The sequence below is a fragment of the Dromiciops gliroides genome, chromosome 5, assembly GCF_019393635.1.
Source record: "Dromiciops gliroides isolate mDroGli1 chromosome 5, mDroGli1.pri, whole genome shotgun sequence".
Classification (NCBI taxonomy): Eukaryota; Metazoa; Chordata; class Mammalia; order Microbiotheria; family Microbiotheriidae; genus Dromiciops; species Dromiciops gliroides.
In genome coordinates, this window is record NC_057865.1 from 219,235,437 (window position 1) to 219,263,369 (window position 27,933).

At 43.9% G+C, this 27,933-nt stretch overlaps 1 protein-coding gene across 1 annotated transcript; it reads left to right on the forward strand.

The window, feature by feature from the left end:
- The first annotated feature begins 4,869 nt into the window (after positions 1-4,869).
- KRT7 (keratin 7) lies at positions 4,870-27,535 on the forward strand. The gene is made up of 9 exons (XM_043967055.1): positions 4,870-5,307; positions 8,322-8,533; positions 11,273-11,333; positions 12,598-12,693; positions 15,321-15,485; positions 16,686-16,811; positions 19,755-19,975; positions 25,323-25,357; positions 27,198-27,535. The coding sequence occupies exons 1-9, from the start codon at positions 4,933-4,935 to the stop codon at positions 27,356-27,358; spliced, it is 1,452 nt and encodes a 483-aa protein (XP_043822990.1). The 5' UTR covers positions 4,870-4,932; the 3' UTR covers positions 27,359-27,535.
- Positions 27,536-27,933: the final 398 nt, after the last annotated feature.

A 27,933-nucleotide genomic window follows, 5' to 3' on the forward strand; every position in this document is an offset into this window, starting at 1 on the left:
TTTTTGTAAGGCAATTGGGGTTGACTTGCCCAGGGTCACACAGCTAGTAAGTGTCAAGTGTCTAAGGCCGGATTTGAACTCAGGTCCTCCTGAATCCAGAGCTGGTGCTCTATCCACTGTGCCACCTACCTGCCCCAAATCTTTTCTTTTTTTTTAATTGGACTTATGGTTTCATTTGTTTAAGGAATTTTTGGTAAGGAACTTCATTCAGTTTGTAAGTTCTTCTGACATTAACTAGGACTCTTCATTCTGTGTTCATTTTTGGAGTATGAGACCAAGAGGTCCTTCACTCATAGATAGACTGCACCTAAGCCAATCTGGGAAGTTTCCAGCAATCAATTCTTACCTTTTTTTGGGGCAATAGTAGGGGATGAGAGGGAATGAAAGATTTATTTTATTTTAAAAATATTTTATTGATGCCTTTTCTCTTTATCTCTTAGTCATTTCTCCCTTCCCCCTCCATTGAACTTTCCCCTGCGACAAAGAAAAACAATTAAACAAAACCTTCTGCTACAGCCAAATCAAGTTAACAAGAATTTATTAAGCACCTATTACATGCTAAGTGTGGCAAGGCTCAGTGGGTGGGGTGCTGGGCCTGGAGTTAGGAAGATCTGAGTTTAGGGGCAGCTAGATGGCGCAGTGGATAGAGCACTGGCCCTGGAGTCAGGAGTACCTGAGTTCAAATCTGGCCTCAGACACTTAACACTTACTAGCTGTGTGACCCTGGGCAAGTCACTTAACCCCAATTGCCTCACCAAAAAAAAAAAAAAAGATTTGAGTTTAAATCTGGCTTCAGACACTTAATAGCTGTGTGATACTGGACAAGTCACTTAACCTCTCTTAGTTTTAATCCACTAGATAGGGAAATAACAAACCATTCCAGTATCTTTGCCAAAAAAAAAAAACAAAAAAAACCCAGGGAGAGTATGTTCCATGGGGTCATGAAGAATTGGACACTGAACAAGAAGTATGCTAAGCAATAGTGCTAGGGGTACAAAGAAAGGCTTTTCCTGTCCTCAAGGTGCTCACATTCTAACAGGGATAGGGTGGAGAAAGGAACAATATGTAAACAACTATGTTCATGAAAAATGTATCTGAGGCAATGCATACAATATTCTGTTCCAGCCATAACCCACCTTTCTGTTATAACAGTGATGGTATTGTTTGTTACCTCTTTTCTAGGACTTTCATTAGTTTTCCCATTACTCTTTATTAGTGATCTTTCTATTTCCAACTTTCTCAAGGCCCTGTCTAGAAAGGAGTCAGGAAGACCTGAGTTCAAATCCAACCTGAGATATTTACTAGCTATGTGACCCTGAGCAAATCACTTAACCTCTGTCTGTCTCAATTTCTTCAAGTGTAAAATGAGTGTGATAATAGCACTTCTCATGGGGCTCTTGTGAGGATCCAATGAGATGGGATTTGTAACAGGCCCTTAGCAGAGTCCCTGGTACACAGTAGATGCTTATTAAATGCTTCTTTTCCCCTGCCCAGGGAGCCATTCCTTGTGCCTATTTGGCATTTAAAGCCCTTTGTAACCTGGGTCTAATCTCTCTCTCTCTCGGCTGATTTTACATCTTGCTCTCCTTCTTACCCTAGACCAAACTGGCATTCTTGTTCCATTTCCTGTCTCCAAGCCCTTTGCACAGGCTATTCCCAGGGCCTGGGATCTACTCCCTCCTCACCTCTCTCACTTAGAATCCCAAGCTTCCTTCAGAGCTCAAGAGGTTCCTCCAGGTGCTGGTGCCTTCCTCCAAATGAGCTTGTAGCTACTTTATATATATTTGCATGTGCACATGTTTATTTCTCCTTCCTTGAGGGTTAAGACTCCCATTTTTGTTTGTGTCTCTATCTCCAGCACGAGCATCTAGAACTCACTTAATAAAGGAGAGGTATATGTCTGACTCGTTACTGGGAATTGCTGGGACACTAAACACTTAGGAAGAGGATTTTCAGTGTTAGAATTTAAAGCACCACACATATACGTGTGTGCACACACAGGTGAACACATAGATATTTAATAAATGCTCGTGGATTGCTTGCTGGATCTATGGGAGCGAAATGACAGGCCTATGGGCCATCCCCACACTCACACAGACAAGCAGCCTACTGTAGTGCAAAGAGCACACGCTTTACCTAATCCAACATTGCAGGGGAAGATAACACTGTTCAGCCTTTCTTTTGTCAAACTGACATTTCTCTTGCTGTTTCTGGGGAAGTTCAGTTCTTTCCCACCCACATATATCCATTAGCTCCAGCAGCTACAGAAAGGGAAAGACTGACCCTAAGAGGACCAGCCTTAATTATCTAAATAGTAAAAGATGATTTCTAAGCTCCTGAGTTAAAAGCACCAAAGTTGCGGCCCTCGGAGTTTTCCCAAGGAACCTCTCAGGCTACCCGGGACTTTGGGGAGAGGCAAAGAGGAGAGAGTCTGGCAGTTGCCCAAGGCTACATACCTGGAAGGGCTGACCTTTGCTTCCCTTTGTGTTTATTACTAAGTCTGATGTTTATTCGCCTTTTGAGCAGGGTCTTGAAGCATTTGGAAATTGTTTGCTAAGGTCCAAGGGAGGATATGGTCCAGGAGATAGGAAAGGTATGTCTGACTCACCACTGGGAATTGTTAAGATACTAAACACCCAGGAAGGGATTTTTCTGTTCAAAGCAGCGCACACATACATTTGTGTGTGCACATATGTGAATAGATACACATAGACATATATAGCTTTGTACATACAAAGACATGCACAAGTAAGTACATATAGATAATGCAAATATACATACAAACTCCACATGGATATACATACACATGGGCAGGTACAGACACTAGATGCTCAGACATAGACCCACAATTCCACAGAGTGGCCTCCTGAGCAGGAACATGGAATTTGGGGTTAGGTGAGCCAAGTTTGAATTCTGGCTGTGCCACTTATTAATTGTGTGACCTTGGACTAATCATATAATCTCTCTGGGTCTGTTTCCTCCTCTCTAAAATGAAAGGGTTGTAATAGATGATCTCTCTGGTCTTTTTCAACCTAACTTCTCATCTTATAATACACATACACACATGCATACATGCATGCACACCTAGACACACACCTATATGAATGTGTATGTACGCACATGAATATACATATACACGCATATAAACACAAATATACTTTGTTTTTCCTTTTTGGGGGGGCAATGAGGGTTAAGTGACTTGCCCAGGGTCACACAGCTAGTAAGTCTCAAGTGTCTGATGCCAGATTTTAACTCAGGTCCTCCTGAATTCAAGGCCGGTGCTTTATCACTGCACCACCTAGCTGCCCCCACAAATATACTTTCACATACACAAATACATGCATTGCCACAGATCCCCAGTTGCACAAGTGCAAATATAAATCCCTTATTGTGATTAAAATCAGTCAGCTCTAGAGCTAAGCAGGTGGGACTTTTCAGCCATGTCGTGAAAGCTGACTCTGTTCAGTGCTCATGGGGAGGTGGTGGTGGTGGTAAGACTGCCAACTGTTCTTACCTTTAGAAATGTTTTCATTCATTTTGGAGGTGTTGGGGCTGGGTGAGGGGGATGGAGGGAGGCTGCCCTGCCCTGCTCTACTTCTCTGCAGAAACCCTGCTTATCAAAGGGGAAGTGAAGAAATAGGAATAGCTTTCAAGCCTCCAAATATCCAGTAAAAAGGAGGAAAACTTCCTGCGCCCTTCTTGTAGAACATTCTGTCTTCTGTCCATTTCCTCCCCCGCCCCACCCAACCATGCAGGAGTGTGTTTGTGTGAATGTGTGTATGTGTGAATGAATGGGGCATGAAGCAGATTTTCCCCAGAATACCTGACCACAGCCTCCTGCAGGGGGGAGGGCACAGAGGGTTAAGAACCAGAATGGAAAAGAGAAGATAGGAAGGTGGAACAGGGACCCTACCCAAACTACTTAGATGGAAATTCAGGCCTGGGGGTGCTAAGATAAACCTGTTAGACCAGAGGCTGCATTCAGCTCAGGAGTTAGGGGTCACATTGCTTAAGAGGTAAACTGTCCCTCAGGGGAGAGCACATCCTGGGGAGGGTTCCCTTGGCTAAACAGCTGATGATTTCCATTAGAACTGGGCTAGGGACCAGACAAACCTCCCTTGAAGCAGGGTAGGAGTGGGATTGTCCCATGAGTGCCGTGATCCACTAGGGACCTCAGCGCCCCAGTGTCTACACTTAATCCCATCTTTATTCCTCACTATTATCACCACCTCAGTCACAACCTGAGCCACTCAAGGTCTAGGCTTATGGGACTTAGAGCTGGAAGGGACTTTGGAAATCATCCGCTCCAAATCCTGCACTTTATAGATAAGGAAACTGAAGACCCGAGTGATTAAGCAATCTTTCCACTGCCCCACTTTGTCACCTGTACTCTTCTTCCACCTCATCCAAAAAGCCTCCCCAGATATTTCCACCCATGCTTCCCTCCCCGCCTCGTAGTCAGAGCTACGAGGCTGTCCTCAATCTGTGTCTCTATCTCTGTATCCTGAAAGTAGGCACTGTCTGCTCCATCAGAGGAGGCCTCCCAGATGGCAGGGTCAGTGTCTTCTCCCCCCAGGTCATCCTCTCTGAGGACCTCAGGGCTAGGTGGTAGTGAGGGCGGCAGGACCCAAGGACCACTCCACCTCCCACCCCCAGCCCCAGCCCCCAGCCAGGTCCTCAGGCAAAAGTGACCTAGTCTCTCTGGGGAGGTTCCTGGCTGGCGGAGAAAGGTGGATAGAAGCCAGCCCCGCCCACCTACCTGCTGTAAACTGATCCCTCCGGCTGGCTTGGGGCAGGCCCAGCCCAGCTCCTAACGGATAAAAAGAGGCCAACTGCTGGGGGGGATTCCAAAGGGTTCGACACTCCTGTTTCACCAGGCTTGTCCAGCTGTTCCCAGCCCAGTCGCCGGCCAGAACCTCATCTTTGACCAGCATGTCTGTCCGATATAGCTCCCAGACCTTCAGCTCCCGCTCTGCAGCCTTCCCTCGAAAGGGGGCCCAGGTGCGGCTGAGCTCAGTGTCCTCCAGGGGCAGCTCGGCCAGCCAGATGGGGGGCTTCGGTGGTAGCAGCCTCTACGGCTTGGGTTCTGGGAGGCCCCGAGTGTCTGTGGGATTGCATTCTGCCTATGGAGGGGCCTCAGGGGGAGGCTTTGGAGCCAGAGGGGCTGGCATCCATGAGGTGACCATCAACCAGAACCTGCTGGCCCCACTCCATGTGGAGATCGACCCCCAGATCCAGCAGGTGCGCAAGGAGGAACGGGAGCAGATCAAGACCCTCAACAACAAGTTTGCCTCCTTCATTGACAAGGTAAGAAAGGGGTGGGGTGGAGAGTTCAGGGTCTTCCTCTCCCTCCCCCTCTCTTTCTTTCATCCCCTCATCCAACATCCTAAGATTTAGAGGGATCCCCAAGTTTCGGGGAGGGGATGGAGGTGAGAGAGGGAGGGGGATCATGGGTGATGGAGAATGAGGGTGGGAAGTGATTAGTCCATTCCTCTTTCCCTTTGCCCAGGCTCAGCGATTGCAGAGCCTTGCAGTCTGACCAACTTTTATTTCTTCGGACATGTTCTTAAATCTCCCTTCCTGCAGGGTGTCTTTTCTGTCTCTCTACCCCACCCCCTTTCACCCTATTCAGCATTTAAAACTGTGGGTATGTCCTGACTCCCCCATCAGACTGGGAACAGGTGAGCTCCTCCCTTGGGAACTGAGAGAATAGGATGGGCTTCAGTGAGCAAGGGTGCCAGTAGAATTTACAAATCTGGCCTCAGACGCCGACTAGCTGTGTGACCTCGGGCAAGTCACTTAACCCTGACTGCCTCCAAAAAAAAAAAAAAAAAAAGAAGAACATAAGCTCAGCGAAGGCAGAAGCTATTTCACATCTGATTTTTGTATGTCCAGTGCTTAGCTTGTTTGATTGTCTAGAATAACTGATGGAGGGCAACTGGGAGAGATCAAACGCAGACACGCATTTTGTGGAATCTCAAGCCATTTTCAGGATATTATACTAAATAATAGAAAGAGCACCAGCGTCAGAAGCAGGTATTGTGGATCCTGGCTCTGATACTGCCCATTTGACCACCTGTAATCCAGTAACTCTTGGTTTTGCTCTCTGCCTGTATAAAATGGGGTTAATGATGCATGTATCCCGTGCCTCCCAGAGCTTTTGTGAGGAAAAGTCTTTGGTCACCTTAAAGCACAAAGAAGTTTGGAGTTAGCATTGTTCTGTGGACATTAGTCAGTAGGGGTGGCATAGCAGAAAGAGGTGTTGGCTTTGTAGTCACTGGACCTGAGCCCAAAGCCATGCCTCTGCACTTGCTATCTGCATGACCTTGTTCTAGTCACTTCCTTCCTTTTGAACCTCAGTTCCTCATCTCAAAAATGAGGGAACTGGACCAGACAGCCACCGAAGTACCTTCTAGCTCTGATCCTATGATTGATTTTTTCCCATCTTTCCCCTCCCACCTTCCCCCAAATGACCTGTGGCAGAAGGCAGAACAAGGCCAGGCCAGCCTGGGAGGGGGTACAAAGAGAGTTGGGGCAGGAAGTGGGAAGAGGAGGGGCCGGGTCTTGGTTGGTTTCTTTGGGTTGACCAGCCCTGGGCTATTTCCTATGTCCTCATTCCCATCTTCTGGCTTCCTCTGAGACCCAGCTAAAACCCTACCTTTCCCCCAATTCCTTTAATTCCAATGTCTTCCCTCTGCTGATTATTTCGTTTATCCCGCACATAAGTTTGTGCATAATCGTTTGCGCTCTTGGAGAGCAGGGGCTATCTTTTACACTGAACACAGCGCCTGGAATACAGCAAGCACTTAATAAATGTGTGTTGACTGACCGATCTCCGTACGGGCCCCTTTGCCACCACAACCCCAATGGTTGGCATTTGGAATTCTTCACACCTCACTTCTCTGGTGTTCTCTGCTCCAGAAGCACCCATTCCCTGACCTGACTGTGCCCCTCATCGCTTGTGGGATTCCTCTTGCTGGGAATGCTTTGGTCTTTTCTTCCCAGCTGCATTCTACCCAGGGCCCAGATCAAATTCCGGCTTCTCCAGGAAGCCTGCCATTTACGGGGCGCTTGGCACTCACTGCCTTTATTGTTCGCTATCTATCTGTCACCTTGAGTCTTGTCTCCCCAGCTGGATGGTGAGGGTGAAGGCCTGGCCTCGTTCTCCTGAACATCCTTACGATGCACAGCTTGAAGCATGGACAAAGCACTGGGCTTAGAGCCCAGAAAGCTGGCCTCCAATCCTTACTCTGCTCAGGAGCAGTGTGAACCTCAGTTCTCCATTTATAAAATAGGGTTGCTAATGGAATAACCCCAGAAAGCAGGTAGTGTAAATGAAGAGAGTGCTCTTCAAATCTTCAAATGCCATAGAAACGTTATCTTGATGACTATCATTATATTAGGGGCAGCTATAGAGCCATCTCGGTGGGTGAAGGGCGGGAAGACCTTAGTTCCAATCCAGCCTCAGATTCTTACTAGCTGTGTGACCCTGGGTGAGTCACTTCACCTCTGCCTTAATTGGAGGAGGAAACAACAAATCATTCTAGAATCTTTGCCAATAAATCTCCATGGACAGTGTTGGAGTGCTATAGGGTCAGGTCAAGTGGGACAGGACTGAAGGACTGAACAGTAACAACATCATCATTATAATGGCATCGTGGAAATAGCAACGGTCTCAGAGTCAGCCTCTAACTCTAACATGACTTAGGTGACTTTAGCTGAATTGCAATTTCTATAAGGCCTCAGTTTCCTCATCTGCAAATAGGCATAATAGTACTATCTACCACACAGGGTCAGCATTGGGAAAGTAGAATAGAAAGGTGAGTTATTAGTAATCATAATAGTTATAATAATCATCATGACGAGGGTAGATACTGATCAATCAATTGAAGAACCTCCATCTTGGGCATACGAAGAGATATGAATGGTGATTTGGGGGGGGGCAGTTAGGGAGGGTGGGGCTTTCAATGGTGATAAGGTTAGAGGTGATGGCCAAGGCAAGCTTGCCTCGGAGGAGGGATCCATTCATGGTCTTGGCCAATCTTCTCTCATGGAGTTTTCTGCAACGTTGGGGACAGAGGCCAGTCCTTGATTTCATTGCTATGGGGAACTCCATAGATGAGGATACTACTAAGGCAGGGCAACTCAATAACTTACAACCATAGAGAGTTGCCCAGATCATGGAGGGGATAAGTGACTTGTCCAGGGTCTGAGGTCAGATTTGAATTCAGGTCTTCCTGACTTCAAGTCCAACACTCTATCCACTGTGTTACCGAGCTGCCCCACTCAGTCCCTTATCTGCTTCTTTCTTGGGATCTCAGGTGCGCTTCTTGGAGCAGCAGAACAAGATGCTAGAGACCAAGTGGAACCTCCTCCAAGATAAGAAATCATGCAAAGGCAGTTGCCTTCCATCCATCTTTGAAGCCCAGATTGCCGACCTGAGGCGGCAGCTGGATGGACTGCAGGGAGACCGGGGCCGCCTGGAGGGGGAGCTGAAGAACATGCAGGATATGGTGGAAGACTTTAAGAACAAGTAATGTAGTGGGAGGGGCTCTGAGGGGGTAGGGGGAATCCTGCCTGTTTCTGTTGACACAACCACACTCCTGTCTTCAGAGCTGATGTATGCAGTCCCATGGTCTTCATAATTTCCTCTCGGAAAGACTCAATTTGTTTATGGGGACCCCCCACATCATGTAACTTCCACTATTATTACTTCCCTCTCCCCCCAAAAAATGTTGTTTCAATTTCAGGAGGACCTTACAGCTTAGTCCTACTCAAACTTGAATTCAAATCCCATTCACCACAACCATGATATCTGCTTGAATACTCCCCAGTGATGAGGAGTGCACTCCATTATTGAATAGCTCAAATTGTAAGGATGTTTTTCCTGACCTCAAACCTAACCTTCCATTCACCTATAGTTCTATTTTGCCCATTGGGGCCAAGTCTCGTTTCTTCTTTCCCATAATAGTCCTTTAAATGCTTGAAGGTAGCTAGTATGCTTCTGTCTCCTGTTGCAAGTCTATCTAACCCCTATCTGTCACATAGCCAGTCCCCTCTTGCTAGAGCCTCAGGAGTTGTTAGCAGGTTGAAACTACTTGGTTAATGACTTTATTGACAAGTCCTGAGTCATCCTTTCCTCCTCTCCCTCACCCCCATTTTGTGCCTTTTGGGAGGTTGCTTTCTGAGTCTCGTCATCAAAGCAAAGAGTTCTTTTCTAGATGGGGACTAATGCAGTCACACTAGGGATGGTCCCTTCTACAAGTCACTCTTGAAAGAGGGAAGGATGGGAGAAGAGAGAGTGCTTTATTCTAGCAGGAGTGAGTCAAGTGGAAAAAACCTTTCCAAATAAAATACGGACAAATACAAATGCAGCATCACACCCACTGTGGGGTTGCAGAAGGCAGGACCCCTGGAGAGGTGACAATGTGATATGGTGGAGGGGACAATAGATTAGGAGTCAGAGGAGGAAAACTTACAATCTCTCTGGGGTTCAGGGTCCTCTCGGAAGAGGAATAATTTGGCATTAGATGAACTTCCAGTTCTAAATCCTATGCTCCTAAGGGACAGGATTGTCAAGGGGGCAAGAGGAGTCAGAATTCACTAGGAAACACAAAAATTGAAGGTATGAAGGCAGAGAAAGCCTTGAAGGCTGGCTGGGGCTGCCGAGGACGGCCTGGGAGGTGGCTGCTGTGCCTCCCTTCCATTGGAAATCACAGCTTGAGTGCTGGGGTGAGGCCAACCCTGGCACACTTTTGTGGGTACTGCAGGCATTAGAGAATAAGTTCTGTCCTAGGAGGGGTAGCCTAGGAGTAAAGGCCCTAGGAGAGAGGGGTGGGCTTAATATGGGAGGGCTTCTTGGAATAGGGTACTGTAGGGCCAAGTTGGAGAGGGATAAGATACTTCAGGCAGGGGGCAGCTAGGTGGCACAGTGGATAGAGCACCGGCCCTGGAGTCAGGAGGACCTGAGTTTAAATACGGCCTCAGACATTTAACACTTACTAGCTGTGTGACCCTGGGCAAGTCACTTAACCCCAATTGCCTCACTAAAAAAGAAGAAGAAGAAGAAGAAGAAGAAGAAGAAGAAGAAGAAGAAGAAGAAGAAGAAGAAGAAGAAGAAGAAGCAGCTTTGATTTGGGGGTGGCTAGGTGGCACAGTGGATAAAGCACCGGCCTTGGATTCAGGAGTACCTGAGTTCAAATCCGGCCTCAGACACTTACTAGCTGTGTGACCCTGGGCAAGTCACTTAACCCCCATTGCCCGCAAAAAAAAAAAAAAAAAAGATACTTCAGACAGAAGCTTGAGAGAAGCTGGATAGTAATTGAGAAAGAACTGGGCCTTCTGGCTAGGAGTACTGCCCCTCGCATCCCTGCAGAGAAAAGTCAACATCCTTAATCCTCAGGGCAGGTGGAGGGGAGACAGGTGCAAGAAAAAAGAGTGGAGGGGCTGACTGAGGCTCCCAGGGATTCTAAGCACCAGACCCAAGTCCTTTTAACCAGAAGATTTTCACTTCCAATTCTCCTCCCTGCCCCCTTAAAGCCCAGATCTCTTCAGCCCTTTGATCTACCTAGAAAGCAGAGAAAGGGAAGGCAGGTGGGGAAAGAGCCTGGAGGGCAGGGAGGAGGCCTGCTGCTCCTTTCTGTTTGTACTTCCTGGAGACAGATGTCTGTTCTTTGTCCCCAATCTCCCTCTGGCCATTGAAGCTGATTTCAAAGGCTAGGGCAGGGTAGGACAGAGGGAAAATGGTTGCTTTGAGCAACTAACTGAATCTCACTGAACCTCAGTTTCCTCCTCAGTAAATTGAAGTCCCTTCTGGTCCTGGTCCCATGATCCTTCTTGGTGACTGGCTGCCATCTCTGAACAACCATTAGATGTTAATATGCTCTATTGGATGCAAACCCACTTGATCTTCTGAGATAACCCAGTTACAAAACACTTTATTAAATGAATATCCCCTTTTCTCTTTTCCCCAATTTCTAATTCTACCTAGTGAGGTGAAGTCAATTCACTTTTGTGATCCTGTCTAGCTTAATGCTGACAGACCCCATTTTCAGAGTACCACTTGCCCCATAGAGAGTTCCAAACTCATACAGAGTGGGCTGGGAAATTACCTTTCTGTTAGACTCTGGCAAGATTTGGAGGGGAGTGGAGGGGAGAAAGAAAGGCTGATTTCCAAGTGGCAGATTACCTTTGCTCTAAGGTTCCTATTGGTGTAGAGCGAAGAGCTTCCCTACTGTTCCTTCCCTCTCACCTCATCTGTTTACGTTTTCAGGTATGAAGATGAAATCAACAAGCGCACAGCTGCTGAGAATGAATTCGTGGTGTTGAAGAAGGTGAGTAGTAGGCAGGAGCAGGGGCAGCCAGAAAGTGGCCAGGATGGACCATGTAGTCAGTATTATGGGGGAAAAGCCCACCCAAAACATTAGTGCAGAGCAACAGGGAGCTGTGGTTGGAGGAATGCTGGACTTTTCCTCTATCACCACCAGCTTCCTCTTCTGTAAAATGATTATTATCCTTTCTATTTTGATGTTTTGTCTCTAAGACCTTCTGGCTAAGACAAACAAGGTGACTCCCCCCCCCCCCACCAGTACCCCCAGCAATCTTGCTGGGGTAGGACAGGGCATGAATGACTCAAGTGTCAGGGTTTCCAGCTCGGAGTGCATCAGTTTTCTGTTTTGTACTCTGGACTGTGGGGGAGTGCTCTTCAGAGTGTAGTTAGCACCTGTCCTTATAGTTGGAGAAACCACTCAAAGCAAGTGCTTCAGGGGTGGTGGGTCAGAATTCTCATCTCCACAAAGAAGACTGCATGTGGAATACACACAATAGTAAAACTAGCAACCACCCTGATAATGAAAGACACATTGTATTTGTAAGGCACTTTACTTTCTTCTGAGAGTACTTTCATTTCTATTATCTCTTTCAATCCTCCAACAGCCTTCTAATGGACATCAAGATAAGAATTGTTTTAAAACATTGTTTTTTAGACAAGGAAATAGATTCAGAGAGGAAAAGAAACTTGCTTAATTAAGATCATGAAATGAAGCTTGTTGTTGTTGGGGTTGGGAGTCTGACCCTAACTTGAACTTTAGGAATCCATTAAATGCCAGGCTTGGAGGTTCAAGATATCTTAGCCAACCAAGACCAAGTGTTAAGATCATTTATCAAGTATGTAGGGTGGTAGAGTCTAGAGAGGGTTCTGAAATTGGATTCAGACGATCTGGGTTTCAATCGACTCTGCTAATTGCTATCTGTGTGATTTTCGTTAAGTTACTATACTTCTCTGAGCCCCCTTTACAAAACAAGGTTGACTATTTGACCCCAATGCTGCTTTCCAGCTCCTGATACTCTGATCCAACATTCTAACACCTCTATGATTAAGAACATCCAGTAGTGCCTGGTTGTACTGGGAATTAGTGGCCTCCATGGCTTCCACATGTTGAAGACAAGCTTGTCTTGCTGTGTGTGTGTATAAGCCATGACCTTAAATGACAGTGTAGCCAGTGGAGGTGCATGGCTGGTCATTTGGGTGTGGGTGGTTCAATGTGGCAGCTCCTAGTCTTGTGGACTCACATTGTCTTCCTTTCTCTGACACTCCAGGATGTAGACGCTGCCTATATGAACAAGGTAGAGCTTGAGGCCAAGGTGTACAGCCTGACTGATGAGATCAACTTCCTGAAAATGCTTTATGAAGTGGTAAGGACTTCTAGGGGTACAAGATTCTTAGGAACTGAAGACTGGGAGGTCATCTTATCCAGGCCATGCCTTTGGGTAGGATGACACCTAACCAGATGTGTTTTGGAGGGGTGGGTTTTGATGTGTGTGTATGCTTATACATACAACTGGTAATTCTTTATACTATTCTATGCTAAAACATATATACATAATATATTAACATAGTATACACATTTGTGCATATACATATGTGCATGCACATTCACATATACACACATACATGTATAACATAGAGTACTACAAACAATTACCAGTTTTGAGTAAAAAAGAAAACCAGGTTTAAATCCTGGTTCTTTGTGACCACAGGTAAGTAATTTAACATCTAAGTTCCCAATTCTGTACAGTGAAAGGACTAAATTATCTCTAAACACTTAATCCTATGTAACACTATCTGCAGGAGTCCTTCCCCTACAGAGATTATGGATATTGTTACTGTGTCTTTAAGAATGAATACATTATTGAGGATTTATTGTTTTAAGTAATTCTGGAATGATTTAACAGTTATAGCTAAGAGAGACTCTGCAAAGCACTTAAGGAAAGGACTAAAAGAACTCCTTCCTGAGAGTCTGAGTGAGTTATCTATGATCTCTGAGAAAGACTGAAAAGGCATTATGTCATCCTGTGGAGAAGATAACTTGAAGAAAATTCTTGAGAGTTTGACCTTCATCCTGGACATTTCTGAACAGTGGTACTAATGGTTTTAGTGACAGTTACAGTTGATGGTCAGAGGTGACTCTAATTGCAATCCTTTTCACGGCTGCTAAATGTTTGAATTCTTTATATATGTATCTATTGTTTGTTACACTGCTAGTATATAGCTAGTAGCACTAATGTGAATTTAAGCCTGTGAGATTAGGGGGATTGAGAGAGACACACAGAGAGGAAAGAGAAAGCATATGTGAAAAGTGGTTTCTCTGGGTTATTTATAAATGAGTGGGGGCTCAGAAATAATTGAGAGTGACTGTGTATTTATATTAGCTTATGATTAAATAGCATAACATACTCCTTAAATACCTCAGGTACCTCCCTTAAATTCTTTAAATATCTCCCTAGATCTTAGGGAAAATTAATAAGGAAACGAGCCAACAGCAGGTAGAGAGGGATAAAGACTTTTGTGGTTGTCAAGGTGAGCCCATTATTTCCTCAATCAGACCTTATGTGGGCTATATATGGGGTCATCACTTCTAAACCTGTTACACCTATGATATTTTATTACTTTACATATCATATTAGTATTGAGAAAATAGTAAGGAATAAGGGAAACTGGGTAGGTCAATAAGGAGGAATGTGAAATTGTATCTGCAAGTAGGCAGGAGGTCTGGGCTTTGAGGAAGCTGGGGAGACTATTCCAGGTTCTCTATATGTGTGGAAGCCAGGTTAGGGTGAAATGGGGTCTAGTAAACATGGAATTTGTGTGCCTGAGGGCTCAACATTTGTACCTTGAAGGACTACTTCGTGAGAAGTCTGAGGTGAATATCTTGGATAGATTGTTGGTTAACATTCCTCTCTCCTATCATCACTTTTATCAATTCTTTCCCATGTACTTCCAGCCAACCACACACTCATCCCTTTTTATCAATTCTCACACTCTTACTCACTCTTTCCCCTCATAGAGCCATGGACATTCTCATTGAATCAACCTAACTATCCTTTGGGTGTCTGGGGGAGATGTGGAGAACTGGGCTCATAATGTTCAGGAGGCTCATGGGATCAATTATAGTCCTCTGGATATTTCCATTAGCTACCCTACACATCAGTTTTGGTTTCTAGTTTCCAATATCCTGCTATGTCTGAATTTTGACCAATCTGTATGGATCATACAACGTGTGTGTGTAACCATGTAACCTTAAGCCAAGGACAGGCTAACAAGTGACTCTTCTTTACAGCAGAAATATAAGCAGGACCCTAATTCATGAATGTGTTAATAAGATCCTCTATATCTATGTATTTATATCTATGTCTCTCTCCCATCATGTTTGACTTCCAAGCCTCATGTATCTTTAGGTATCTCTATTTATCTCATATCTCTTTCAGTCTGTCTTTATATTTGTCTCTTGCAATATCTGCCTTGGTATCATGTTAGACGGGGTGTGTTCAAATTTTACCTGTGACCAGACAGGTTGCATAATTTTTCTGGACCTCAGTTTCCCCATCTATTCAATGGGGCCCATAATACCTGCAGTGCCCGCTGCATAGGTTTACTATGAATCTCAAAGAAAAGAACATGTAAAACACTTTGAAAATTTTAGTATTATATAAATGCCCACTATTCCTATTATTGACATTTTTCTTTCAATATTTCTCCTGGTATCTGTCCCCCTTTTCTCCATTTCTCTCTTAGTGTCTCCTTTGGCATTTTCATCTCTCTGTCTCTCATTGTGTCACTGGTATCTCTCTCTTCTCTTCACTTCTCTGTATCTCTTTGGGTGTCTTTATCTCTTATTGTCTTACTTGTTGCCTTTCTCCTTGTTGCATTCCCCATGATTCTTCCATTTAAACTTGACTGATATATGGTAGGCTTAGGGAATCTGGAGGAAGGAAAGGCCCTGCCTGCTGGTTCCTGACCATAACTGTCCAAATTTCTACAGGAGCTGAATGAGCTGCAGACACAGATCTCAGACGTTTCCGTGGTCCTCTCCATGGACAATCGTCGTAACCTGGACCTGGACAGCATCATTGCTGAGGTCAAAGCTCAGTATGAGGACATTGCTAAGCACAGCCGGGCTGAAGCTGAATCCTGGTACCAGATTAAGGTGAATGGGGCTTTGGGATGGGTTCAAATCCTCCACCTACTACGTCCCTGAAGGGGTATATCCTAGTAATTCCCCTGACCTCTCTTGCTCAGTTCAGACAAAGATTGAAGATGCCATAGCCTTCTTCAGATATCAATCAGCCCCTGGGGGCAGCTAGGTGGCACAGTGTGATAGAGCACTGGCCCTGGATTCAGGAGGACCTGAGTTCAAATCCTGCCTGAGACACTTGACACTAGCTGTGTGACCTTGGGCAAGTCACTTAACCTTCATTGCCCCGCAAAAAAACCAAAAACCAAAAACCAACCAAACAAACAAAAATATCAATCAGCCCCAAATAGCCATAGTGTCACAATAGGAAATCCTTTCCTCTTCTTGGGTACTCAGTGAAGATCCTTATTAGAAATAAAATGGATATAGCCTTTAAGGAGCCAGAACCAACTTATGCCAGGCTAAGGCATGGAAAGAGGATCTTAGTGGAGGAAGATGCAGAGACAGATATCTATAATACAGACTATTATACTCCAAGTGAGTGTCTCCAAGAGAGACACTATGGCTTGTTGGATAGAATGGCCACCTTGGAGCCAAGAAGATCTGAATTCAAGTTCTTCTGACCTTGGCTGTGTGACCCTGGGCGAGTCACTGGCTTCTCAGAGCTCTAGGCAACTAAGACTGTAATTTGCAGAGATGGTGCTACCCCACATTGGAAGGGTTCCCTTAGTAAGGAATTTCATGTAGCAATGAAACCACAGGTCCAGGACCAATCTTGGGCAAGTCACTTAACCCCTGTTTGCCTCAGTTTCCTTGACTGTTAAATGAGGATAATAATACTTTCCAGGGTTGTGAGATTAAATTAGATAATATTTGCAAAGTATATATATATACGTCAATAGTATTATTACAAAGCAAAGTGTCATGTGAAGTCAGAGAAGATAGAAGATTACTGAAAGGGGGCTTAGGGAAGACTTCACAGAAGAGTTAGGCTTGCATCAAGCTTTAAAGCATGGGTAGGACTTCAGCAGATAATGGAAAGTGAGGGCCATTCTAGACAAAGGCTTTATGGTGAGTAGGAGATTGGTGGAGGCTTGTGTGTGGACACACCTGGTGGCTGAGCAGGTGAAACTGAGGGTCACCTCCTTGGCCCCTGTGCGTGAATCATTCTCCTTAGTCGCTTCATGTCATTCGCTTGTCTCTTCCTTCTAGTTTGAGAACCTCCAGGCCCAGGCTGGGAAACATGGCGAAGACCTTCGAAGCGCCCGGAATGAGATCTCTGAGATGAATAGGGCTATCCAGCGGCTGCAGGCTGAGATCGAGAATGTCAAGAACCAGGTAGTGTCAGGCCCCTTCCCTACCTTGACTAGCAAGCCCCAAATGCCCAATATTTTGACTCCTCTGTAGATGGATTGCATTTTTCATAAGTCCTTCTGATAGTATCTTGCTCATCATTTCTTTCACAGTTACTATTGCTAATTGTATTGCCCTCCATCCTATTCCTTCCCCTTGATATTTGCTCTATTTTCTATCTTCTTTTACCGTATCCCTCCTCAAAAGTGTTTTGCTTTTTACTGCCCCCTCCTCCAATCTGCCCTCCCTTCCTTCACCTTTCCCTCCTTATCCCTTTTCCCTCCCACTTTCCCACAGGGCAAGATAAATGACTATACCCACTTGCGTGTGTATGTTATTCTCTCTTTGAGCCAATTCTTAATGTTTTGATTCCTAAAAGAATGGCATCATGGGACTAGTAGATTTTCAGCATTTATGAAAAGCATGCCAGTCTCTGGTCCCATCAAGTCCTGCTGAAACCCTACTCACTCCCAATACTTCTTCCTCATTGGCTTCTGTATATACTTCTATTTCTTACCTGACATAACCCTATGGAGCATGTCCCTAAATAATTAGCACAGCCCTGGAACCCATTCCCAGACTTCTTTACCATACCCTTCTCAGCTTTGTCTGAGAATCTGAAGGAGGAAATATAATCTTAATTTTGGAGATAAAACTTTATAAAGAATTGACCTCAGCCAGTAAGAATGTATGCATGTGTGTGTGTGTGTGTGTGTGTGTGTGTATGTAGGGGATGAAGGATGAGGATGACAGAACTCATAACCTTACCTCAGACTTTTCTTTCTTTCTTTCTTTCTTTCTTTCTTTCTTTCTTTCTTTCTTTCTTTCTTTCTTTCTTTCTTTCTTTCTTTCTTTCTTTCTTTCTTTTTTTCTTTCTTTCTTCCTTTCTTCCTTCCTTTCTTTCTTTCTTTCTTTCTTTCTTTCTTTCTTTCTTTCTTTCTTTCTTTCTTTCTTTCTTTCTTTCTTTCTTTCTTTCTTTCTTTCTTTCTTTCTTTCTTTCTTCCTTTCTTCCTTTCTTTCTTTCTTCCTTTCTTCCTTTCTTCCTTCCTTCCTTCCTTCCTTTCTTTCTTTCTTTCTTTCTTTCTTTCTTTCTTTCTTTCTTTCTTTCTTTCTTTCTTTCTTTCTTTCTTTCTTTCTTTCTTTGGGGCAATGAGGGTTAAGTGATTTGCCCAGGATCACACAGCTAGTAAGTGTCAAGTGTCTGAGGCTGTACTTGAACTCAGGTCCTCCTGAATTCAGGGCCAGTGCTTTATCCACTGCATCACCTAGCTGCCCCCCCCCGACTTCTTTCTACCTGGAATTGCTGTAAGATGTATAGAAAGGGAAGATTATCTTCTTTTCTGTATATTCAACTAAAGTATCTATAGAATAACAGCATCTATAGAATCTGTACATAGTGAACAGCAACAACAATAACAAAGATGTTCAGAAGGGACTGACTGCCTTCTTCCCTGGAGTTTAGCTTCCATTCTGAAGGATGAGGCACTGAAGGAAAAAGACAGAAGCACAGAGGGAGAGACAGAATTGGCAGCTGTCAGACAGAATCATACCTAGTAATTTTGATGCCAAGAGCTAGCAGCATTCATCGTTGTAATTCATGATGTGAAAATAATACAAGAAGTCATTTGGTCGATTCAGCTTAGAGACGATTAATTACTACAGTGGCTTAGGGATGGGGATTATTAATAATTCTTGCCATCTGACAGTTTTCTATTTTAACTAATTATTCTTGTTAACTTAAGTGTGCCAAATGCAGTTGTTTCTACATTGTGGAAAGAGGTCAACATGTGAATGTAATGCATTTTTAAATGGCATACTTTTAAACTCATTAGTTACATTTTTTAATGCTCTTTAAATTTTACCACCTTGAGGACAAAACCCAGATCTCTCTGTCCTGGCTTTACTGCTAGTTAGAGCTGCTCATGCAGTCTGAGCTTGGAGAGTGCTAGACTATTGATCTGTTGGGGAGAATCCAAACAGGAGCTAAGGAGGAAAGAACAGGTGGGGCCACGTGGGTTATCAGGACTGATGAGACAAACAGGTCCCTTTCCTCACTCTCTCTCTACCTCTAGGCTAGTTCTAGTGGAACCTCAAGTCCTTTCTCCATTCCTGGGCTGAGGACTCAGACTTAACAAGGTCTCTCAGCTACCCCAGGGTAACCTGTTCCAATCCATGTTTGAACCTGGGATCTAGGAGGGATTTCTGGACTATCTCAGTGATTCTGAGTTGTTCAAGGGATTATTTTATAATATCCTACCAGAGAACTTAGAGCTTCCTCTCAGGGGTCACAAGTTGGGGCCCCGACCAGGAGCAGAGTATTTTCTTCTTACTCACATGATTTGGTTGTAATTAATGAAGGAAGAGGCCTGGGACTTTCTGAAGGCACTCCGGAGTCTGGAGGAGCATACATGATACCACTCTGGGCATTGTAATTCCCAAATGATGCCTAGCAGTTAGTTGGAGCCTGCCACCTTTACCCTTTTTCTTGGAGTCAGGAAGACTTGAGTTCAAATCTGGTCTCAGACACTTACTAGTTGTGTGATCCTGGGCAAGTCACCTCATCTCTGTCTGGCACAGTTTTGTCATCTGTAAAATGTGGATAATAATAGATAGCACTTATCTCCCAGGGTTGCTATTAGGTTAAAATGAGAAATATTTGTAAAGCACCTTGCAAACTTTAAAGCACTATACGAATGCTATCTATGTATCTATATACCATGTATGTATGTATGTACACACATATGTGTGTGCATGCATGTGTGTATGTATGTATCTTTATGTATCTAACTCTCTATGTATATATGTATCTTTCTCTCTTGGATCATGGGATCCTCTTTATGGACACTACTCCAAGCAGATGCCTTTAAACTTCTCTCTTCTCCTCTTTTGTCCTCCCCCTTCCCCACCTTCCACCCTCTCTCCCAATAGCGTGCAAAACTGGAGGCCTCCATGGCAGAGGCTGAAGAACGTGGAGAGCTAGCTCTCAAGGATGCCCGGGCCAAGCAGGAGGAAATGGAGGCTGCCCTGCAAAGAAGCAAGCAGGAAATGGCCCGCCAGCTGCGTGAGTACCAGGAGCTGCTCAGTGTCAAGCTGGCCCTGGACATCGAGATTGCCACCTATAGAAAGCTTCTGGAGGGCGAGGAGGGCAGGTGGGTATTGTGGCATAGGGGGGTGGGAGGTGAAGTGGGGTCTGCTATGTGGATCTGTAGGAATCAGTGAACTTGCCCCCAAACACTCAGTGAGCACTGCTATATTACATGTTAAGTGTCACAGAAAGGTGTGATGGATGCATCCAGTGAAGCACCTCACTGCTGCATGAGGCAGGTTATTCCATTTCCAGAAGCTCTAATTATGAGGAAGTCCTTAAGCTTCTCTTTATTTTTTATTTATTTTTTTTGGGGGGGGCATTAAACATTTATTAAAGCGTACAGATATTTACAAGGAGTTCAGAAAGTTAAGAAAAAGAAGTCCTACCTAGCCTAGAGTTCCAGCCTGGTTGGGTTCTTCCTCAAGTCCTCCTCCAGGAGCCTGCTTTAATCAGGAACTCTCTAGCAAGCTGATTGTGGAAGCTTTTTATAGATCTGGAACAGAGGCCGTCCTTACACACTGCTTCAAGGTGATTGGTTGGCGTCATCCAAATCCATTGGCTTTGAAGGTGTTCTCAAGTTGAGTTCACAGTCTAGTTTCTGAGAACAATGCCTTCTTTTTTTTTAATTAATAAAGTATTTTATTTTTTTCCCATTACATGTAAAGATAGCTCTCAACCTTTGTTTATACAAGCTTTACAATTTCAGATTTTTCTCCCTCCCTCCCCTCCCTCCCCCCTCCCCTAGACAGCAGGTAATCTGATATAGGTTTATATATATATATATAACATTAATTCTATTTCTGTATTAGTCATGTTATAAGAGAAAAAATCAGAGCAATGATGGAAAATCTCAAAATAGAAAAAAAACAACAGCATCAAAAACAAAAGAAATAGGATGGTTCATTTAGCATCTATACTCTGCAGTTCTTTTTTTTTTTTTTTTTCCCCTGGATTTGGAGATCCTCTTCCATCACGAGTTCCCTGGAACTCTTCTGTGCCATTGCATTGGTGAGAAGAATATAGTCCATCACAGTAGATCAACACTCAATGTTGATGTTACTGTGTATAATGTTCTTCTAGTTCTGCTCATCTCATTCATCATCAGCCCATGCAAGACCCTCCAGGTTTCTCTGAACTCCTCCTGCTCATCATTTCTTATAGCACAATAGTATTCCATTGTATTCATATACCACAACTTGTCCAGCCATTCCCCAATTGATGGGCACCCCCTCAACTTCCAATTCTTTGCCACCACGTAAAGAGCAGCTATAAATATTTTTGTACATGTGGGTCCCTTTCCCCCTTCCACGATCTCTTTGGGAAAAAGACCCAAAAGTGGTATTGCTAGGTCAAAGGGTATGCGCAGCCTTAAGCTTCTCTTTAACAGATGGCTAGGAAATAGCCAACTAGAAAGGAGGGTGGAATAAATAAATGTTTATTGAATGGATAAGTGAGTTGATGAAGATAGGAAGAACAGAAGGAGCAAAGACAACAAGGGAGGAACAACTCTGGTACGTTTGCAGCCAATACTATTTTGTAGGAAGTCTCAAATGAATTTTTTGGGAGGATTTATTTATTTATTTAGAATTTTCCCCAAGTTACATGTAAAAAATCATTTTTTCACATTGATTTTTTTTAAACTTTGTGTTCCAAATGTTCTTCCTCCCTCCCTCCCCAACCTAAGAAATCAAACAATTCAATATGTTATATGTGTGCAGTCATGTGAAACATCTCCACATTAGTCAGGTTGTGAAAGAAAACAGACAAAATACCTTTAGAAAGAGGAACTAACCATAAATTATGCTTCAATCTGTATTCAGAAACCATCAGTTCTTTTTCTGTTAGATGGATTGCATTTTTCATAAGTCCTTCTGATAGCATCTTGCTCATCATTTCTTTCACAGTTACTATTGCTAACTGTATTTCTCTCCATCCTATTCCCTCCCCTTGATATTTACTCTATTTTCTATCTTCTTTCACCCAATCCCTCCTCAAAAGTGTTTTGATTTTTACTGCCCCCTCCTCCAATCTGCCCTCCCTTCCTTCACCTCCTCCCCCTTATCCCCTTCCCTTCCCACTTTCCCACAGGGCAAGATATATTATTATACCTACTTAAGTATGTATGTTATTCCCTCTTTGAACCAATTCTGATGAGAGTAAGGCTCACTCACTCCCCTGCTCCTTCTCCATCTTCCCCTCCACTCTATAAGCTTTTTCAAATGAATTTTTAAAAGCAAATACAAATACATGCATATCACATGCATAACATTGCGTTTTAAGATTCAAAGCTGTATTTTTCATACATGATCTTATTTGGATCTCACAAAAACCCTGTGAGGTAGGTTGAGTAACTATTATCATCCCCATTTTGCAGATGAGCAAACAGACTTATGGAGGGTAAGTGACATACAATAAATGGTCACACATAAAGTAAATAGTACAGCCAGAATTTAATTTTTAATTTGGACCTCTGTCCTCTGGCTCTAATTTCATTGTGCTTTTCAGTATATCTCTCTAAGGGAAGTTCAACCCCTCCATTTTATTTCTTTTCTTTTTAAAGTTTTATTGAGGTTTTTTTGTTATTTACACCACAATTAATTACTATTATACCCCCACCCCCCCGACCTTCCAGCAATAACATCCTCCTTTGAAATGAAGAAAAACAGTTCAGCAAAACTGGACTTATATGGTAGCCTTTACAGCCTACATTTACATATGAGGAAACTAAGCACAGAGAGGTGGGGACTTGTCTTAGATTATACAGGTGGTGAGCAGTCCAGATGGGATTTGAATCCAGGTTGCTTGACTCCAAACCCAGAATCCTTTCCACTGTGCTCTCCTAAGGCCCTTTTCAGGTCTAAATCCCTTGATTTTATCAACTCTTATTAGACAAAGTGAGGCACTCAAGGTGGGGTGAGGTAGTGGTTAGGGGTACAGAGTGGGGATGTGGGTGTTGAAGGATAAGTAAGTGACCCAAAGAAAGTCTGGTAGGGATGGAATGGTGAGAAATGTGAGATAGGACCTTTGACAAATGTGGTAAAATGGGGGTGGTTTGTGGGGAGAGGTTGAGATTAAAAAGGGAGTTCCTTGGCTCATTGTTCTAGCCTCTTTGGGGATGGGCATAGGAGTCCCAAATGTATGATTTAGATTGTGCAAATATCCCCAAGAAGAGGAGGAAATTAAAGTCCCCAATGCCTCTGGGAAAGGGGAACAACCAGACTAGGAACTGAATTGATGGCACAGAGAGGAATCCTTCTTTCCCTTCCTCCCCACCTCATAGTAATCAGAGGCCACTTCCTCCTGAGAAAAGAATAGGAGCAGTCAGGATGTCTTGTCCAACAATGCTGCTTCTTTTCAGGACCCACTTTCTAGCCTGGCTTCTTTTTTCTAAAATGCTCCAACCTCCAAATTCAGCTCTGAAATGAAAAGGGACTTTAGAGAACACAAAACTCAAAGCCCCCATTCAACAGATGAGGGAACTGAGGCTCTGGGGCAAGAAGTGATTTCCCACAGCAAATTAATGGCTTCTGACCTTTGTTCTAAATCAACATAGTATTCAATTCTTTTTTTTTTTTTCAGTGAGGCAATTGGGGTTAAGTGACTTGCCCAGGGTCACACAGCTAGTAAGTGTTAAGTGTCTCAGGCCGGATTTGAACTCAGGTACTCCTGACTCCAGGGCCGGTGCTCTATCCACTGCGCCACCTAGCTGCCCCTATAGTATTCAATTCTTGAAGAAGGGAGGACCCCACACAACAAGAAGCTCCCTTGGAGCTCTTGAATATCATCCTTTGGTATCCCTTTGATAAGTAGCTTTGATCCCCACGGTTTTTTCACAGTGACTTCTGTTCTTGGCCGCAAAGAATCAGGAGGGTGGGGCAAGCCAGTTCTTTCCTAGCAACTGTTTGCTCTCCAGCAGACTGAGCCAGTGTGGCCCCAAGGCCAACTGCTCCTTTCTTATGGGGCATGAGTCACAAAACAAATAGGTAGCTGCCATGAATGAATTTTTTATCTCCACAACATCTGTAAATCATACAAGTTTGCTTCCAGCTCTTCCATCTCTTCCCTCTCCCATCCCCTTCATCCGGACCAAGTCAACCATTACTGAGAGCCCATTCACTCCCTACTCCTCCATCAGGTACAAAGAGAGTACTGCCCAAGGAAGGAGCAAGGAGAGCCAAAAAGGGGAGGGCTCCGATGGTCCTCTGCACAATGGGAGCTTAGAGTCTGATGGGGGAGAGAGAGGATGAGCAACCAGATTCAGGAAAGATAATTAATAAGCAACAACAACAATATTGAGTGCTCACGTTTCCTATAGTGGGGATTTACAAAATGCTTTCTTTATAACAACATAGTTGGGGAGAGTAAGTATTTTGTATTTCTGTTTTGCAAGGGGCTCAAAGATATTAGGGCAGGTAGGTGGCACAGTGGAGACAGTGTTGGCCATGGAGTCAGGAAGACTCATCTTTCTGAATTCAAATCTAGCCTCAGACATCGGGCAAGTTATTTAACCCTGTCTGCCTCAGTTTACTCATATATAAAATGAGCTGGAGAAGGGAGTGACAAATGATTTTAGTATCTCTGCCAAGAAAACCCCAATGGGGTCATGAAGAGTTGGACACAACTGAAGTGGCTCAAAAATAACAAATATATTAAGTGGTTTGACAAATGTCACATAACAAGTAAGCGGCAGGGACAAGGACTAAAAGAGCCCAAGTCTCCTGACTCAAAGTCCAACCTTGCTTCCACAATGAGTAGCTGCAGGTAGTGAATGGTGAGAGATAGAAGGAATGGAGCCTGAGGGAAATTGACTTAGGAAAGGAGTATGCAAGTGCTTTGTGAATGTTAGACTCAGAGATGGGGGAGGAAGAGACAGGTGGTGAACAAGGTGGCTAGGAGAAAGCATTCATTTCTTTTCTTTTTCACTCAACAGACAATTATTAAATGCACATTATGTCTCAGGCACTATGCTAGGTGGAGGTGATATGAAAATGAAACATTACATAGTCCCTGCCTTCAAAAAGCATGTTGGGAGTGAAGATGTGGGAAATGACATGTACAGAACAAAACACGTGCTTGAAACAAACAAAAAAATGTCAAGGGAGAAATTATTTTCAGTTTGGGGGTAGAGTGCAGACTAATGGAGCAAAGCTTTGGAACCTGAAATGGGTGTTGAGGGAAGAGAAGGAAAAGGAAATGAGTTTTAGGTATCAAGAAAGGAAACAAAACTTGGAAGGCATAGGAGAGATGGAGCTGGAGCAAGCAACAGATGTTGTAATAGGAGGGAGGGCATCAAAACCCAAGATGAAGAGTATGAATTTGTTACAAAAATGACTAGAAATACTACAGATCTCTAGACCCACAGGAATATAGGCTCTAACCAATCCTTTTTTCCTTTTTTTAAATTGTAGGTTGGCTGGAGATGGAGTTGGATCTGTCAATATCTGTAAGTCATTGACTTTTGGAGTTGAAACTCAAATCATAGAGGGATAGGGTCAACTACTTCAGGTATCCTGGGTCTTCCAGTTAAGCACGGAACCATTGATATGGATAATCACATTGGAATTATCTGTGCAATTGCCTTAACCTTTTACTATTTTTGCCTTGGCCACAATGACTCGCACAGGAAAACAAACTAGGTAGACACTCCACTTGTCAGCCTGTAGAATAGAACTCCTTGAGACTAGAAGTAAAGAAATAACCTGGTGGGTAAATAAAAGGAAACTAAAATCTTAGTTCATGACCTTGTGCAAATCTCTTCTCCATTCTTGGCCTATCATGGATGCATACAGTAACTAAACATACAGGCCATGTGCAAAAACAATTTGTGCGATTAACACACAGAGCAAGATGTGTCCTATGTAAAAACACATGGGTCAGATATTATACATTGCACATGTTGTGGCTACTTATAGAGTGCATGTGACTTTGTTAGGTATCAACCATTTCATCCATTATCTGCTTTCCAACTATGATCATTATCTGTCTATGTGGGTAATTGTTTTACCTTTCATACTCTGCATTCCAAGAAAACTTTGTTTTAGTTTCCTTTCTATTCTAGATCAGTGACTGTGACTTTTCCCTGCAGGACCAAATAGTCTTCATGCTTCTTCCGTGACATACTGATGGCTTCCCACCTTTGTGCAATCACAGCCCTGAGCTTTTGTATACCCTAGGTCATCAATCACTGTCTCAAAACCCCATAGCTTCTGTTCCACATCTGGAACATATCTGGAAGCATTAGGCAGTACAGTGGTGGTTTCCAATGTCAGCCTTACCTCACCCTCTTGCCTTACCCTGTTTGGCCAGAGGTCCCACTTAGGCTGGGACTCATTTATCTTCCTTGAGAATCCAGCAGGTTACCAAGATGAAGTTTCCTCTTCATGTGTATCATTTCAGCCATTATGTACCTTCGACAATCTATATGCACCTGGGCTAGCCCTTCTTCTTGGAGCTCCCATGGCCTACTCTACTTCAGTCTTTTCCTGTTGGTCACCAATGAGCTCTACCAAACCTCCAATGGTCAATAAATGTTATCTTTGCAGGTCTCTAGCAGTGGTGCAGTAAATAGTTAGCCTTGAAGTCAGGAAGACTCATCTCTCTGAGTTCAAATTCCAGCTTCAGGGGCAACTGGGTGGTGCAGTGGATAGAGCACCAGCCCTGGAGTAAGGAGTACCTGAGTTCAAATCTGGCTTCAGACATTTGACACTTACTAGCTGTGTGACCCTGGGCAAGTCACTTAACCCCAATTGCCTCACTAAAAAAAAAAAAATTCCAGCTTCAGACATTTACTAGCTGTATGAACGTGGCCAAGTCAGTTAACTCTATTTGCCTCAGTCCCTCATAAGGAGATGGCAAACAGCTCCAGTATTTTTGCCAAGAAACCCCCAAATGGGGTCGTGAAGAGTTGGACATGACTGAACAACAACAAAAACTGCTCTCTAGGGTTATTTTGTGGGTTTGCCACAGGAATCATGTCAGTCACTGTGTCCTTGACCCCAGAAGAAGTCAAAAAGCTTCCCACTCCCTCAGTTCCCATCCTTTAGTTTTTGCACTAACCAGGCACCCCTTTTTAGCTCATATCCAATAGAACCACTCCCAGTGATTAGATGTTAAGAAAAGAGGGAGACCTTATATGAAAGAAATCCACAAATAATCCAAAATGTGTATTTTAACGTGGTTCACGGTGCTAGAGAGTTGCCTGGTAGTACTGGTGACACCTAAATTAGCCATAACTCAGGTCATGGCATGGGGACACATTGACCACTCTTTTCTCTACTTTTCAGCTGTGGTGAATTCAGTCGGAGGAAGCTTAGGCAGCGGGTTGAGCATCGGTGGAACGATGGGAACCAATGCCCTTGGTTTCTCCAGTGGAGGTGGATCTGGGTCCATGAAGAGTTATTCTATCAAGACCACATCTTCCAACCGGAGGAGCATGTGGAACTGAGCTTAGGAGCCATTGAGGCTTGAGCAAGGAGTAATGGCAAGAAAGAAGAGAGAGATACTCCCCTTTGATCTGCCTCCTCTCTCTGGAGCTACAGTGAGGAAAGAGATATGGAGAAGCTGGATCTGTAGATGGTTTTTTTTACCTTTGCTCCATTCCCACCCTCCCACCCCATTTCCCTTTCCCTTTCCCTTTTCCCTTTATGTAGCAGGTGAGAAAGCAGAGATTAGTGTGTCTTGGGGTCTATGGGGAGTATCTGAAAAACTCTAAATAAAGTTGTTCTGCTCAGGAAAGCTTGCTGTCCATGTCTTTGTATTCTAATCTTAGAGTGGTGCTAGGGCAAGGCTGTCAAGGGTTTAGGGGTGGGATGATTGATAAGTGATGACTGCATCAATATTGATGTTTTCAGAAGCAGCCAAGTAGTCTGGGGAATGTGGAGGAAAATCCAACCTTTGAAGACTTGTAGCTCATATGCATTCCCTATTCCCTCCTTTTCCTATCTCACCCTCTATCCCTAACCTTCAGTGGAATTAATTCATTAAAGGGTTTCTAAATGCTAACTGTGTGACAAACACTGA

What these genes read in the sequence shown, in the direction of transcription:
- KRT7 (XM_043967055.1), top strand. Translation starts at nt 4,933, where the DNA reads ATGTCTGTCCGATATAGCTCCCAGACCTTCAGCTCCCGCTCTGCAGCC. An exon ending in TTGCCTCCTTCATTGACAAG is followed by an intron (nt 5,308 to 8,321) that starts GTAAGAAAGGGG and finishes TTGGGATCTCAG; the next exon opens with GTGCGCTTCTTGGAGCAGCA. An exon ending in GTGGAAGACTTTAAGAACAA is followed by an intron (nt 8,534 to 11,272) that starts GTAATGTAGTGG and finishes TTACGTTTTCAG; the next exon opens with GTATGAAGATGAAATCAACA.